The sequence below is a fragment of the Zeus faber genome (genome assembly GCF_960531495.2).
Source record: "Zeus faber genome assembly, chromosome: 6".
In the NCBI taxonomy this organism is placed as follows: Eukaryota; Metazoa; Chordata; class Actinopteri; order Zeiformes; family Zeidae; genus Zeus; species Zeus faber.
In genome coordinates, this window is record NC_137201.1 from 6,233,666 (window position 1) to 6,251,070 (window position 17,405).

At 44.4% G+C, this 17,405-nt stretch overlaps 1 protein-coding gene across 1 annotated transcript in view; it reads right to left on the reverse strand.

The window, feature by feature from the left end:
• The window catches only part of kiaa1549la (KIAA1549-like a), a gene marked incomplete at both ends in the record, with an annotated part of 103,735 nt that overhangs the window by 18,413 nt on the left and 67,917 nt on the right, over positions 1-17,405 (reverse strand). Inside the window, 5 exon segments of the mRNA XM_080002361.1 lie at positions 2,816-2,961; positions 7,328-7,515; positions 13,444-13,479; positions 14,516-14,676; positions 16,575-16,746. Of these exon segments, the coding sequence (XP_079858487.1) occupies positions 2,816-2,961; positions 7,328-7,515; positions 13,444-13,479; positions 14,516-14,676; positions 16,575-16,746 (703 nt within the window).

Below are 17,405 nucleotides of genomic sequence, written 5' to 3' on the forward strand. Positions count from 1 at the left end.
CCTGCCAGGATATATAGCCGGTCTGTAGGTGTTGGTTTCAGGCAGCCAGTGATAAGCCGCACTGTGATTCTGCAAAACAGCAGATTTTTTCTTTGATTGCTCTTGTTTTGTGGAGAAGCTGCCTTCTTCATGACAGTAGCTCTACCTAGTGTTAAAACTAAGAAGTGCAATACAGTCTGGTGCAAGTTTAATGTGTGGGCCATATTCCGTAATATTTTTAGAATTTGCTGCGGGCCCAGCAGCAATAAACTTGAAACTATAACAATATAGACCTAGTTTGAGTGCTCCCATGACAAAGCTATTGAACTTCGTAATTTTAAAAATGTAAATAAAAAAACAGCTTCTATTTTGAGATTAAAAGGCAACATGTAGGTTAGAATAATGCATAAAAACCTGTTCTCATTAATATGACAAAAAAAAATTACTTAAAGTAGACCCCTGGTCAGGGTTCAAAGGACAATATCTCAGGTCCAGGGGAAATCTCTCTCTGAAATGTGAATGTATTTTTGTGACGTGATCGCCATCTCAAGGTGACACACTGCAATTGAATAAATGGGAGTGTTTACAGTTGAAATTAAACACGCCCTGTCAGGACACATGAGAAGGGGGGGGGGGGATCCCAGCCGGTTGAGAGCCGCCTTGTAATTGACTGGGAACAGGCTGGAAACTGGCTGGAAGCTGGTTGCCATTCGGCTGTCAATAGAGAGACCTCCAGCTGGGAGGTCCCTTCCAGTGGCTTCTACTGTATCTATCTATCTATCTATCTATCTATCTATCTATCTATCTATCTATCTATCTATCTATCTATCTATCTATCTATCTATCTATCTATCTATCTATCCATCTATCTATCTATCTATCTATCTATCTATCTATCCCTCCATCTGGCCGTTCTGTTCTCCACCCCAATCTGTGGACAGCAAGCGCCCTTGCTGTCCACCGTACACTCTCACTTTCCGCCATATCCCTTACTCTTATCTTTGTCCATCCCCCCATCACTCTATCCTCCTCCTTTACTTCTCTTTACTCACACATTTTTATATATAAGGGCATTTTATCCTTTTTGTCAGCGCTGTCGTTTGATGACTCAAATGACGAGAGGTGTCATGGCATAGCAGGAGGATCAGAGGTGTAGGCCATAACATTTATGTGATGGCAGTAGACCACGCCCTCAGGCAGAAGGCCCTAGTAGTAAAAGGCCTTGTGGTGTAGGTAGACTATGACTTCAGGCAGAAGGCCCTAGTGGTAATAGGCCCAGTGGTGCAGGTTGACTACACCTTCAGGCAAAAGGCCCTAGTGGTAATAGACCCAGTGGTGGAGGTAGACTACACCTTCAGGCAGATTGGCCTTGTGGGAGCCTCAATCTCAAAAAGGTAAGTTAAGGTAAGTTTAATTCAGAATGAGTTAAATACAACACAGACAATTAATTATATTATATAATTATACAACCCAGAATCACGATTGCGGTGCAGCCCCTTGCGGTCGCATGCGCGAGTGCCTCGTGTTGATTGTGCACATCTTAGTATTTTTAGTTTATTGTGCATAATCTCTGGGTGCATTGCAATGACATTTCACTGCATATATGTATGAACGTATGTATATGTATGTGACAAATAAACCTCTTGAATCTTGAATCTTATTAATCTAAATTAGGTAGTTGTTTGATTAAAAAATTAATGTTATGAGATACACCTGTTTTTTATGCTGTGTCTTTGCAGGTGTATCGGTGTTAATACTATGGTTAAACTATTTGCAGTAAACCTTAAATGAATTCCTGTTTTGACGGAAACTTCCTTCTGAAATACAGTGAATCCAAGATGCTGCTAATTCCTAGAGAAGGTTTAGCTGGCTGTGACTGTGTTATACAGTTGGTGTGACTACTACAGACATACATACTATAGACTCTCTTGACAAATGAGGCGGAGCTTGAGCTTGTGGAACTGCTTCTGTCAGACAACTTGACGGCGCCACATGCTTCCACGCCCATAATGGGCCGGCCTATTTCAGTAGCCATTCCCTCCTACCCTACCTGCTTAGCTGCCTGCTTGCTTGCTGCGTTGCTGGGCTCCCTTCACCTCCCCAGCACACACCTGTTGAGCTGTACTCTACTATCCACTGCATGGATTCGAGCTCATCACCCCTCTATTTCTAGCTCATTAACTATGCCTATGTTTGCTGTACACCTCGCTGGGAGTGATGAACCCAGACGCCAAAACCAAACAATGCAAAATAAGTATGATGATGATTTTAATGTCTGTGTATTGTGTCTTGTGTATCGGATGAGTGTTTGCTTAGTGACACAGGGTAAGAACAAATGTCCCCAGATTATCTTGCCGAAAAATCATACCGTATGACCCACTGCAAACTGGGTCTCTTTTAGATATTCAAATGAGCTGGAATATTAGCTTGCTCTGTTTTCAACTCTCCAACAGATCACTCCTTAGACGTCCTTTAGACTTTAAACATGGCCAACTATTGGCCGCTAGTGATTGATGCCAAAATTTTGGGTGCCAAAATTCCCCATGGTTGACATCTATGCAAAACTTTGGAATTACTATTTTGCTACTGGAAGCAAATAAAGTCATCGGTACAATAACATTGGAATTAATTGAATAAGGTGTTAAATAAATGCTCACAAATGCTGAAAAGGTTCCATAACATAAGGGTCTGCTTATCTTGCTTGGTAATATGTTGTGTATAGTTTTCTTCTATACAGTTCTTTGCATTTTCTTCAGTGGATGTGTATTTGTGGCTCAAAACTCCTTAATCTCTCTCTCTCTCTCTCTCTCTCTCTCTCTCTCTCTCTCTCTCTCACCGTTGTTGCATCTCTTATGCAGCTCCTCCTTGCCGTTCTTGCCACCGCCTCCCACGGCGGTCCTGCGGACAGACAAGGTCTTGCCCGTATTCAGCTTCCCCGAGCCGCCGCTTGACACCGAGCTGTCCTCCTCGCTTGGCAACCGCCTGCCGTAACCATGGCAACACGGAAGAGTGATGAGAGGAGTGGAGAGAAGAGGAAAACAGAGTTGAGATAAGGGAAGGGGCTCATGCACAGTTTCGGTCCTACTTACTGACCTGTCTCCATTTCACCTTTAATTGCACATAGGATTTTAAGACTGTATGTATACATTTTTCTCAGAATATCTTCACATCCTATACAGCAATAATTTTCTTCTTGTCTTTTGTTTTGTTTTTGTTTTTGGAAGATTTTCAGTTCATTCATTATTTACAAACAATTATTGAAAAAGAGCATCTGTCGCTGTTGCCTTACTGTACATCGATAAATAATACCAGTCCATGCACATTTTTGAACACGATACTGGCGTCAAAAAAATGTAAAGAGTACAGATTTATGTCTACACACACACACACACACACATGTGCACACAGAGCCGTGAGCTGTGTGGCAGTGGGACAGGAGGCTATACAGGTGGCAGGAGATCCACAGATCAACACGGATCAGTGTTACAGAGCCACAGGCAGAGCTAACACATGGCCTACCTGTGAAAAGACACACACACACACACACACACACACACACACACACACACACACACACACACACACACACACACACACACACACACACACACACACACACACACACACACACACACACACACACTGCAGCCTGCTGGCCTGTGAAGGCTCTCAGAAGGAATATTATTCATATTCATGTGGTGCAACAAGCTGCAGAACGGACAGAGAGCAGCGTCCATGTTCACTGGTCTGGACCCAGGAGAGCGAGTGGAGCATCAGCCAATCAATATTCATGGAACTTTAAAAAACACATGCTTTTTTATAGCCTCGAGGTCTGTTTTTTTATTTTTTGGTTTCATACACCGCTGTATATTTCGCCTTGTTTCACCCTATTTTTCTTTCCAAGTTGTAGAGACGATTCCTACAACTTTTTTGTTGTTGTGTAACGCCTGACCCACACTACAAGATTTTCCAAATCCTAACAGACCCCACACATAACGACATATGATGATAAATTGAACGGTTTTGTTCCTATAATGTGAGGAGCGCAACAATCTGGTCAAAACAGCACATCGCACACTAACAGGTTCCTTTCACCGACTGGAAACTGGTGACTGGAACCTGGAGTCCAAATCTTGCGTAGCCACACAAGATTTGAGTCCGGACTCTCAAAACTGGCGATCAAACGTGACTTTAGAGAAACGACGGTAGACGACGGGCTAGAACTAGCGATGCTATATTATGCACAAAATCGTTTACAGAAAAATTCAAAAGGAAAAGAGAAAAAACAGTGGATAAAATCATTGAGACGGTATGAACATGGACTGTACATTTTGCAGTGCGAGTTTTAAATTCCAGTTGGTTTTATGCGACTGACAAAATGTGCTTATTCTCACCCTTAGCCCACCCGGCTAGGAGAGGAAATGTAACAGAACCTACAGAAAGGGCGCCGTTGGAGAATGAGACTCACATGCTGGACATCAGTTGACAAAACTTGACATTTGTTCATATTTTCAAAGACTCGTAATTAATCGACGCGTTAATGCCGAATTAATCAATAGATCGACGTGTTGATTGTTGACTTTTGGCACCGTTTGAAAGCAAATCGAAACACGCACCTGACTAACTCTGTGGGTACTGCTGCAAATGATGATCTGAATGATGTGTTTGACTGAAATACACCAAAATGACAATTGTTGTAAACAAACACTGGCTTTTGCCATCCATTTGCTGTCTTCCGATAAAGGATCCTACCTCTACTAATCGTGGCCGAGAAGTGATGGCCGCAGGGTCATTCGTTTTGGGAAAGACTTGCATGAGCAAAAGAATTTGACTCTCTGAAGCAGCCACTCCGTGAGATAGCTCTTAGCTCTCCATCAGAAAGAGAACTGTCACAGAAAAGTTGGCAATCGGCAGGCTTCGGCAGCTTCACCAATAATGCAAAATATATAATTACTAATCCTACATTTTCTGGCGATTCAATTCTCTCAGGCTCCACAGTCCTTCGCGATCTACCTTCATTTTCTTTGCGGCAGAGAGTGTTTTTGGGTCCACAGAGAGATCTAGAACGGAGGGGTTTTTTTTCCGCACCGGTGCTCTCGGTGAGATCGATTCCTCCCTCTTGACCTCCTTTGAAAACCCGAAATAAGAGAATTCCTTGTTGGCGGGGGAGGAAAGAAAAAAAGGAACGAGCCATTGCATCAATTTCTAATTAGTGTATTCCCAGGTGGAAAGAGTCGTCCGGGATCGTTTTGTGAGAAAAAAAGCCCCCCCTTCCGAAAGATTTTACGGATGCGTCTGTTTGGGCAAAGCCTATTATCTCGCAGTGCGCTCGGCAACACAGCGCTCGCAGCCCCCCGATTTTTTTTTTTTTTTCACACCCTCATCATTGTCCCACTTAATGGCTCCCAGTGGCAGGGCTGCATCCAGGGTTATAAATACACAGGCATTTCAAAGCCCCTTCTGTTTTGGGGTGAGTGGACGGTCTACAAATGTAAAACAAAAAAAGCTGCATCTATCTGAATAAAAGCCGTGCGTGAGGGGGAGAGGTTGTTCATCAACCCCCTTTACTTGTACACCGTGACAATCCGGCATCTTGGTTCCCCCGCAGCACGTTCCGTCGCCTTACATCATCGTTCTTATTAGCTCGGACGCAGCAGTCGGCGGCAGACTCTTAAATAGGCGTCGACGCGAGCCCCGGGGGGGCGTGTATTTCAAGTAACAATAAAAATAACATTTAATTTTACACATTCTCCTCGCTTCTGGGAGAATCTGTCGCACCGGGGCTCCGGTTCACATCAGACGTCAGCGCCTTGAAGCAGCTCTGTGGGGGGCAACCAGGCTTTATTGTTTAGTGAGTGTCAATAGCCGCGTCCTCCGGCCCGAGGCGAGCGATCCACTTGGTGCTAATGCTAATGCTAACGCTAATGTGCGCAAACACATTCGTTTTCCTTGTTGCGGTTTCCAAGCCCGGGTCAACAATAATTTGTCTGCGTGCGACTTAAGCTACATCCGCGCCAATCTGTCAGAGATTGCTCTGCTCACACTGTTGGTATTTGACTCGAGGATTTCTCAGCCTGCTGTAAAGCCGGGGGGCTGTGCTGCGGACTCGTTCGGTTGGAGTCAGACAGCTGCTGGAGGATGGAGAGCCGTGTTTGGACCCCCGCGGAGGGTTGACATGCAGGACTAAACCCAGCGCCAGCCTATCTAAGCGCTCCGAGCCCAAATAATGACCCATAAGGTCTCACAGGCTGTAGGCCGTTCTATTTTGTGTGAATATAAATGTGATTATTATTAGACATGAATCAGGCCAAATAGCAAAGACACCAAGCGAAACCAAGAAGGCCGAATGACATTTCAAAAACTATTCTACTCTGCCCTATTTTTCCATGGATCAATTTAGAATTTGCGAATCAATTTGCCTTGAAAGGACATCTCCAAATTGGTTCCAGACCAGCAGTTCTCTGTTTTTGGACAGAGTATCACTTCTGATCGCGCCAAAGCATTCGAAGGAGGAGGAAAAGGAAAATACTCAAAAAATTGTTCTACCACTGACAAGAGGTGCAAATAATATCTCGGACAGGAGCAGACCGTGCCCAACGATGCCTCGTTTACGTACGCAATTTATTTAAAATTGTGAAATACAAAAAGTTAGAACAAGCACGGTTATTACTTAATTCTGATTAAGTAAATCATACAAAAAACTTACAAAGATTTTAATTATTACGATTAGTTTTGTTAAATTCCCCAGTGTTGATGGCCGATTTCCAGAGTCATCTGGCGTACCACCAGGGGGTGCTCCGCGTATTACAGTAGGAGCGTAACTATGGACTTATGGACCATTGCTCTAGACAATCCCCAAAATTGGCTTTGAGAGCAATGCCGACATTTTTGTACAGATCATTATTGGCTAAAATGTACCCAATCAAATACTGATCCATCTATTTCCCCTTTGCTGCCTCTTCATGTCAACCGTCATAAAGCATGAACAGCCTCACAAACAGGCATTTACACCAATGGCCGTAAAGAGCATGGTTTTTCTATCACTGTACACGATCAATAGAAATGACATTTAAAAGCTATTTTCCTGGTCAGTCAGGTAAGGTGGACAACGGTCGGTCAGACAGCTGAAAAAATACACAAGATATTCCCACCAAACAGCAACAGGCTGGACAAATAATAACAGCTGAAGAGATTTAATTTATTGTTCTGGCTGACCAGCCGACCTCAAGAGGTAGAGAATGAAGACTTATGTATAAAAATATATAAAAGAACTGGGACTTGTTATTGGCCGATACTCAGTATGAAAAAACTGATCGGGATCCACATGCAAGAAGAAAACCATCCTTACCCTCCTTTGTGGATATCGGCGGACGGAGGCCTCTTATTGGCTGTCCCGTCCTGGTGAGCCTTCCTGTCCAATGACAGCGGAGCATCTCGCACGGGCAGGCCCAGCACCAGCGTCTCCTTGGTGACGGAGATGGTTTCGTCGCCAGCCCGTCCCATGTGCTGCTTGGCGTAGTCGAAGCCTTGGACAGGCTGTGGAAGGTTTAACAAGGTTTAACAAGGCCGGGGGCGGGTCGGAGTTCACGTCCTGTTCTTTACACGAGCCAAACCCCAGGGAACTTCTTTGGTCAATCTGTCCCAATGATTTTTGTCTGTCCTACGGTTTTGATTCAGTGCTTAACTTAACTGCTTTGGAGAAAGTCCATACTGTACGTATGGGTGATTGACCAAAAAGTGACCGAGAGCCCAACTCCTGGTTAACAATGGTTTCCCAGAAAAAAACAAACATTATTTTTCCAGAGGAAATAATGCATTCATGATATGACAAAATAAATAATCATATCATCTACAGCAGCACTACACAGTACAGCTTCAGACTGCGTGGCACGGGGAGATGAGAAACACAGAAGAATGTGGCGTGAAGAGATTTTCTGGAAATACTCCTCAGCGGATAACCATACAAGCTGTAAGCACACAGAGTTGAGGCGCAGCGGTGCTGTCAAACATTATGCAATATTCAACAGAAAATGAAAGGATGATGCATGATTAATAAGGACTCTTTACGACTAAACACAACATGATCAAGGCTTGCAAGAAGACGACACTTCATGACGAGAGCAAAGCACAGGAGCCACAAATGAAACATGTGACGTCAAAGGCTCAACAAAGACCACTGCTACGCAGGCCGTTCACGCGAGCTCGGGCACGCCGCAGACATTTATCATATATTTCACATAGTCAAGACACTCCCAAAGATGTCCCAAATACAACACAATTCAACTGCAGAGACCGTTCCTATCGTTCTTCGAAAAGATTCTGTTCTAAAAGAATGTTCTTGAGACACCGTAGACACTAGTACACCGTGAGAGCTCGCCAGGTGTGCCATGAGTGTTTTTCAAATTGCACTTGAAAATAAACAGGTAACGGAAATTTTGATCTTGTGTCGCAAGATCAAAATTGCACGGCTTTGCTAATGAATCAGTTCCAGCCAGAATAGCAGCGCTGTGTTCGTCAGAGCAAACTCGGACTCCTGACTCGTTTGAAAGATTTGTTTGCTACGAAGGAATCTTGCACACTCTCACTCTCACTAACTATTAGTAGGCCGTAATAATAATAATAATAATAATTAGCACAGTTCTATGGTTTTTTTGATGTTTCGATTAACGGGATAGTGGTGTGCCATGGCAGAAAAGGGCACCCCCCAAGCGAGGGAGCCCGTGACGCAAATAACGTCACCAGGGCCTCTGCCACGGCGCGTGGGGACCTCAGAGTTTTTGTTAACTTGACGCGTAAGAGTGCCTTTCCCCCAAAGCCGCAGCGTTGCAACCCCTGTATACGACCGACTACGACGTATTTCGAGGCAGAACTCGGAACTGGCATCCAAATGAATTTCACCTTTCACGTAGTGTCTGTCAACCTGTGCGAAAGACACCCTGTCAGCACCTAGACAGCGACAAATTCTTCCATGCCTTCCACAGATGTGAGAGCTGTACTGCGGCAGATGAGGGGGCGTGGTTAAGCCGGGGTCTGCGGGCTACAGCGCGGCCTCGTCCCGTACCGGCGCAGCTGTTCCGACTCGGCCAGTCAGCCCGCTGCCGCTGATTGGTCAGAGTCAGCTGGGAGAATTTTTTTCTTATGTGTTGTTTGTCTTGCAGTGAGGGGGGCGTGGTGCAGGATCCAAGAGCCTGCGGACCAGATCACAGAGCGGACGCCGACGCACGCCAAGAACTCTGTCTATAGTTTATGTGCACGTTTGGCCAGCGATCGTTTTTGTTGTATATTTATAATAAAAACCCAGCCGTGTCGGCACCTCACTGCCGGGAAGTCTTCGTCTCCCTCCCTGAACCCGTGTATGTGGACGGAGCAGTCCACATTTACACAATCTAAAACTCTGCTTCTCACGAGGCATATTAAAAGCCACACAAACGCTGATAAAGCGCTGTTCCAATTTCAGATAAAAGTAATTGGCTGACCTCACCCAAAACATATATTTTTTAATCTGTTTACAAACACAGGTTGTTGTGATGAAAGAATTTAAAATAAAAAGAGACAAACAAAAAGAGATAAGCCTAACAACGCCTTTGAAGTCACGGGGGCGGCAGGGGGGGTGTTCGGCATATAGAACCGATTACTTCAGCCTCCAAGGCCCTGACTACCTTATTTGTGTTGCTAAACGCCTTTCAATTCATGGATTGCGGGAAGGAGAATGAGAGAGGGTTACACAACAATGTAGAGAGAAAAAATGTTTTGCTTCCGCCCTGCCTTCGCTATTTTCGGCGTGTCCCTATAAAAGACCATCGATACGTGTTCCAATTTGATTTATTTATTTATTTATTTTTGCCGAGTGCATGTGAGGATAAGTAGACCGGGCGCTAGCGGCGACAGTTAATAATTCATCAGTCATACACACCGGCGCACAACGTCCACAGCCCCGCGCTCTATCTCACAATGTCGCAGTGCTGGGCTTAAGTGTTGCAGAGGAGAACAGAACGCTTTCTAACCCTCGGCATATAACACATTCACCGTCTGTGTGTGTGTGTGTGTGTGCGTGTGTGCGTGTGTGTGTGTTCACACGGTGAAATAATGTATGGCGACAGCTCTGACCCCACCCTTTAAAGATGTATGGAATCGAGCCGACGTTCGGTCCCCATAAAGGAGTCTTCACAGGTTAGGCGTGAGAGTGTGTGTGTTTGTGTGTGTGAGAGAGAGACAGAGAGAGAGAGAGTGTGTGTGTGTGAGAGAGAGAGAGTGGGAAGGATGAAAGCACTGAATTTAATGGGGGCTGTACTAAATATACCTCCAGCAAAGCGAAAGGCATTAGGGTGTATGGATTACTGAGGAACAAATATTATACATCTTCTGCCTGAGTGACAAGGCGAGGGCCCATCGTTGTATTATATGGAGAACATATTTGGGTTGGGTTGGGGGTCGGTGGAGACAGAGGGCGAGGGTATGGATCGTCTGACGGGACAGGAGCAGAGGGAGGGAAGGCGGGAGGGAGCGTAACCTTGAAAACAGTGCTTGGTGGGAATCAAAGGCTCGCGGATGCTTGTTCTAACCAATTCGGACCAAACTGCCCCTCCAATTGTGTTTACCGTCCTTCCTCCCTCCCTCCTAACTTATTTTTGTCCATGGCAAACAAAGTCAAAGTCATTTTTTTATTTTTTTATACCCTTATCAGTCCCACAATGGGGAAATTTGCAATTTCTCTGCATTTACCCATCCTACTAGCCAATGTATCTAGGAGCAGGGGGCTGCCATATAGAGGCACCCGGGGAGCAGTTAGGGGGTTAAGTGTCTTGCTCAAGGACACATCAGCACGCTACCAGGAGGAGCCGGGGATCGAACCTGCAACCATCTGCTTACTAGACGACCAGCTCCACCTCCTGAGCTACTGCACTCCCTAATATACTGTATATCAAAGGTTTTGAGGCACTCTCTCTCCTCCTATCTCCGTCTCCGAGTGACACCAGTGAGTGTGTGGTCTTCCGTTGGCTGTGAAGGGGTCAGTTTGATTCAGTCATCAGCAGACAGATCTGGGCGACGGGCGGCCCCAGCAGAGATGGATGGAGGCAATCCGAGGTTCTCATTTAGCATCGTGATGGAGCAGGTGATGGGGCTCCACAAGTCCATTTCAGCCTCTTAATGTTGTCTGCCCTGTTCGAACCACCATCCCTCCCCTCCCTTTTTTTCAGTTAGATTTTTTTTCTGGGAGAACTCCAGGGCCTCTGCTCCCCGTCTAAATTTAACTTTGAGTAACAGCAGCGGCGGTAGCAGATGGACGAGACGTGCTCTGCTCTCCCCCGTGGCCCTTATTGGTTTAAATTCAGCCCTAGCAGGGCAGAATGAAAGAAGGACCTTGTCACGCTGGGGAGAGCTGCTTTTATATCCCTGAATGGGATGAGGTTGAACACGAAGCTCGGTAGGGGTTGGGGCTTTTGGGGCTTTTGGGAGCGAGGTACATCTTCAGGTTGCTGCAATCGTACCATAAACCTCTAGAGAGTTGCCAATGCCAGTCTAGGGTTGCGGTGCAGTAAAATGCAAAGTACATTGAGCTGTTTATTAGAACTTTGTCTTCGCAAAGGACTTCCCTATACAAAAGTTCCTGCGCTAAATCAACCAAGAAGCACTGTCATCTCTCAACTCCTTCCAAGACGTTTGTTTATATTTGTTTTTTGACTTTCAGGCTTCCAGAAGACCTTTTCATTTCTTCTCTAGTTGCTGTAGCAGAACACGTAGTGTCCGTTACCGTAGTAACTCTCGTCCTGATCAGTCATACATAAACTGCGCCACTTCCCGTCTCACCAGTGTACTATCAAGTGCACTGGTTTACATTGTCTAGTAGACCACCTGGTTAGGGTTAGGGTTAGGGTTAGTGTACTCTCTGGGTTAGTTGTTATATCTGGGTTTAAAGGACGTTAAGTGCTCTTTGCATGGCTGCCAAAGCAAGCTATTTATTAATCTGGGGAAGTGCCACAGTGAGGGGGACAAAATGTCCCCGCGGTCCACTAGGTTTAGCAGAATGATGAATTGAATTCAACCCGGGCTGTTTTAATACCTAAACACACATGGCCGACCAGCTATAAACCATTGCATTGATTTGCAGCTTTAGCTTGTTCTGCAAGAAGACTGATGGCTGTGTGGGCTGACGGTAGTAGATTAGTAGAGCACACACACACACACACACACACACACACACACACACACGCAGTAGATCAACCCGAGGAAGTCTATAATGATATGCAGAGTCTCACAGGCCTGGTTAGTATTCATGTCTTTCACTCTAACACTCTTCAAACATCACACACACACACACACACACACACACACATACACACACACACACACACATACAGGCCATCTACAAGTATTTACCTCCCCCCCTTGTCTTGGGGCTTTGCCTTTGCAATTCTTTTCTTGTTCCAAAATCCAAATGATAATGTGGAACATTCATCTCATTTACACCAGCGTTACTGCAGCTCTGGATGTGTGCGGGGATGAGTATGGGCCGTGGATTCAAACAGCCAACGCAGCCTCGCGGCACTGCTGAAATATACTGAAATACCATATTTAGGCGTTAAATATTCAACATCTTAAAAAACACAGGACTAGGAGTAACGAATGTTTACAAATGGGTTTTCCTAAATCAAACACAACTTTATCGCTCGGCAATTGCACGTGTAAACACTGTTAGGGGGTTTGTGTGTGGTGGGGGGCACAGTCTGTTTAAAAATGATCGGATAGCAGCATGGATTCTCTCACTGACCAAAAAATACCCATCTTTTCCTCCCTCCATTAATTTACTCAGTCACTCCCTCACCCCCCCCACTCCCTCCCCGGGATCAGAAAGCCCAGCCGAAAATAACCCAAAGTAGCCGCAAGGAAAACGCAGCAAATAGAAACCCAAAACGCATGCGGCACCCTCTGCGTGGATTCCGCTGAGTTGTCCACGCCTGACCAGGTGGTGTTATCACAGCACAGGACCCCTCTGTCCTCCCATCGATTCCCACCCGTAGCCAATGAGGAATGAAGGCCGCATGGCTGTGGTCCACAGCACACTGGCCGCATGCAAGAATCTACCCGGCAACTTTGAGCAGCGCATACAGCAAATACATACATGTACATAAATAGCCCGGAAGCAGAGACCAGGCAGGCAAACTGTAAAACGAATTGCTCTGCACACAACACGACCAGGCATCCAGTCCCCCCCCCAGTCTGTCCCGCAGGAAGCCAGTTACCTAATTCTGTAGGTCATCTGGCAACATCTGTCAGTCAGTCGCACATCCACCCTAGCAGATGGCCCGGTCTTTATTCACTCATGCGCGACTGCCATCTTTTCATTCAATCGTTCATTGCTGGGTTCGTTCATTCACTAATCAGCTGCCCAGTCAGGACGTCAGTCAGTTAGACAGTTAGGAAGTCAGTCAGGAAGAGCCCCACCCAGCCCACGTCGGTTAATACCTGGTGGTGATAACTTCCCTCCCTACGATAGGAGGTCTACGCAGGGAAAAGGTAAAAGGAACATGGGAAGGGTTAGCAATAAAGATATACAGATAGATAGATAGATAGATAGATAGATAGATAGATAGATAGATAGATAGATAGATAGATAGATAGATAGATAGATAGATAGATAGTTAGATAGATAGATAGTTAGATAGATTAGACTAAATAATAAACCAATGAAGAACAAAAAAAACAATAAACAACAACAAGGATATAAGTTTATGTATCAAATAAATCACAGTTTCATTTGCATAACAACAATTAAAGGTTCATACTCAACATTCTTGTCTTTAACGTGTACCAATGCACTGCAATTAGGAGAGTTTCTTCATAACAAACAGCGGTGGCATAAACGACGTGCGCGGTCTGCTGAACTGATTGTCTTTGACACAATTTAGCCTCGATTAATCCCTATGTTTTTTTTTTCTGGAGTAAGCATTCTTTTATCACATAAACGGGTTGATGTTACCCACAAGGCTCACTTCCAGCGCAACGAGCCCTTTTCTCTTCCTCTCGCCTGATTGGTCAATATGGTAAGCATGATTAGCGACGGCCACGTACGATTGGGCAGTGAGAGACGCAAGTGGCTCATGGCGAATAGGCTTTGATTATTCTGTCGTGAAGAAATAACTCGGTGTGGCAGGATTAAATGTGCACTTTATAGCACACATAATAGTAGAATGATAGTATGCTAATATAATAATAGGAAAATATAATATAATATGACAATCAATTATACATAAATACATAAAGCTGCGAGCATCCTCGAATGGTATTCACAGTGCAAAAAAACACAAAAAAAGATTAGATATTGTAATATCAAGGCATTTCATTGTCTAATATCTCAGACATTTTTTAAATGTCCTGCCTTGTGTTATTTGGACTTCTGGTTGATGAGAAGAAGATTTTCCAAACTTTCCAAGGTGGCGGCAAAATCTATCCGGAAGGACTACTGCATGTTCTTGAATCAAAAATGTTCTGCGTGAGAAATGACACCTATACGGTATGTATTTCCAGCCTCACCCACCTTGGAGCGGGATTTGAAGGACCTGAAGGCGTTGGTCTTGAACATAACTCTGTTCCTCTTGCACAGGATGAAGGCAACCATGCCGATCACCACCATCAGCAGGAAGACGGGAGTCAGCACCGCCATGATCCACAGATTGCTGGGAGGGGTCTTCACCACCGCTGCGTTGGCCCAGAGACACAAACCCACACACACACACACACACACACACACACACACACACACACACACACACACACACACACACACACACACACACACACACACACACACACACACACACACACACACACACACACACACACACACACACACAGTGTTGTTAATTGATGTGTGTCATCGGAAGCAGTCATTACACAACAGTTTAGCCACTGAGCGGCCATTCTCTGATTACGCAACGCACTCCAGGGTGCAAAAGAGAAAATGAGCCGACTTTCACATTTGAAACAGGATTGCGCAGCTTTTGCGGACGCTAAACCGGTGCAAATAACAGAAAAAGCAAGTCTGAAATTCACAAAGCACCTGCACATGATGAAATGTACCTTTAACTGCGCTCCCACCCAAATAGCAGTGCTATTTGTGCGTATTTAAATAAAGTATTATTCATATCTTTGGTATGGTACGTTGCAATTTAGCTTCCAATTCACAAACACTCTATTACTCTCTGTAGAGACCTGGTGGTAATTGCGCAGACAAAAATAAAGGCAGTGGTGCCAATCCACTCCCTGTGCGATCAGATCATATATACCTGTCAAGTTAAACATTGGGATTTCAAAATAAAAAAAAAATGACGTGTCTGATTGTGTCTCATCGCAAAATCCCTGTTGCGCCTTACGTGTACCCGGTTGGGGGTCTCCCCGTGCGTAGACCATTTCAGACCATTTCCATTATTTTCAAATTCCAATGTTGACAGGTATGCTTATTGATCGTGCAGCAGAGCGGATCGAGGCCCCGCAGGCTTTTTAATAGATAATTGCGATCAAAACAAAACAAAAACAAGGGCAAAACAAGGGCAAATTGCCCTCAGCAGCAAAGCTTTATGTGTGTGTTTGCGCTGGCATTTCATTAGCGCAATATGTTTTATGGTTGCTAAGCCGTGCAGAGAGGGGGCAAAAATTTATACGCAATTCATGGCGCTATTAGTGGCCGACATCCATTCTTTGCAAATTCGCCACTCAGCCTCTAAACACTAAGCAGAGGCTATAAACGTCAAGGCTGAGGAACAAACAAAGACAGAAAGTGAGGATCTGCATGTGCAAAAAGACAGATACAGAGAACATAATACTGACGCATTACCAATAGTAACATGTAAATCTAAGCTTTCATATCACAACTCAGGGTGATATAAGTTTTTCATTTGCATGAATTTATTCAAATGTTGATCCCGAGTTCTGTTGAAAAGAAAACAGTGATAACTTTTGAATAAGACTTTGTATCCTCTAATAAAGCAAATTGGTATCCTCTCCATCAGTTCCATGTTTGATCAGTGACAGCATATGCGTTGGCTGCTAACCATAAAAATAGAATTTATACCATCGACAAAGAACCCCAAGTTTCAGGCCAAGAATTGATCGCGGATCTATCCATCTTTGATTTCCGAGCTTGTACTTGTTTGCATTTGAATCACAGGGGCACAGGGAACTGAACTGGATACACAGCCAATATGTAAATTCATGGAAATGTATTTAAAAACCCAAACCCTACAGTATGCTAAAGCAGTACACTTGGGTTTAAGCAGTGAAACCTATGTATAAAATGGCGAGGGGGGTGCTTGAACTATGCATTGCATATGTATTTATACAAAAATATACAATGAAAATTGATTGGTGGGATGACAGCCACCCAAGGTCAGATAGTGAAAATACCTTTTAAGGCAAAAGAATACAAATGTATACAGAATCTCTACAGATACCAACAGCTGTTGGTATCTGTTTTAGGTGCAGGATAACTGAATATATAGCCCTATATAACACACTACACAGTAATAACATGTGTAGTGTGTGTATAGTAATAACGTAACAATATTTTTTGTTAGCATGACCCTTAAACTCAAGCTTACGTTCGGCCTGTATTTGTACAAAGTATCCCAGTGTCAGCGCCATGGTCTGGGAGTCCAGCATGCTGAGGGTCTTGGCTGCCATGGTGCCCGTGATGGGCGCCCCGTTGAGCTGGGCATAGTAGGTCATCTCTGCAGGGTTCTTAGGGCCGGGCAGACGACGCATGCTCACCATCTGCCATAGTAGAGGGGATGAAAGTACAGTTGGCATTAATAAATATATGGTGCATTCACAGAGTATATACTGTACATATACAGTACATATAGTTCCTTTTGATGGTGTCGTGCTGGCGACAGGGAGATAACTTCAACCCTGGGAGGGAAACTCTAGGATAACTGAATAATTTGAAAGCTGAAATGACACTTTCATCATACATCAAACTTCCCCCTGCACAGCCCCCTCTGCTTCATCGCTGTTTTGTTTTTAATTTCAGGAACATATCACCAGGGTTTAATCAAATCTAATTCCATTTTGTCATAAAAGGGAAGGGTTTGACTTCATTGAAAATTCAGGTTTTGGTTACAAATGTTACATGTTTTCCTATAATGTGTTCTTCAAAGGGTATTCATTGGTACCTCTGAATATGAAATGTAAACTGTGATATATATGATAGAACTTAAGGATTCTTGTTCGTAAGTTGTAAACTTAACACCAACCAGGAGTTACCAAAATAGTGAAAAATTTAGCTGCTTAGGTCTTAAAGGACCATAACCTTCCTTAATTTAGCAATATTTTAATTTTGCCATGTACGGTATTTGCTAATTCCACATTAAAGCAATGGCGCCTCCACCTTTACAAGTAGAATTAAGTAGAATTAGGTACAAATGACAGCT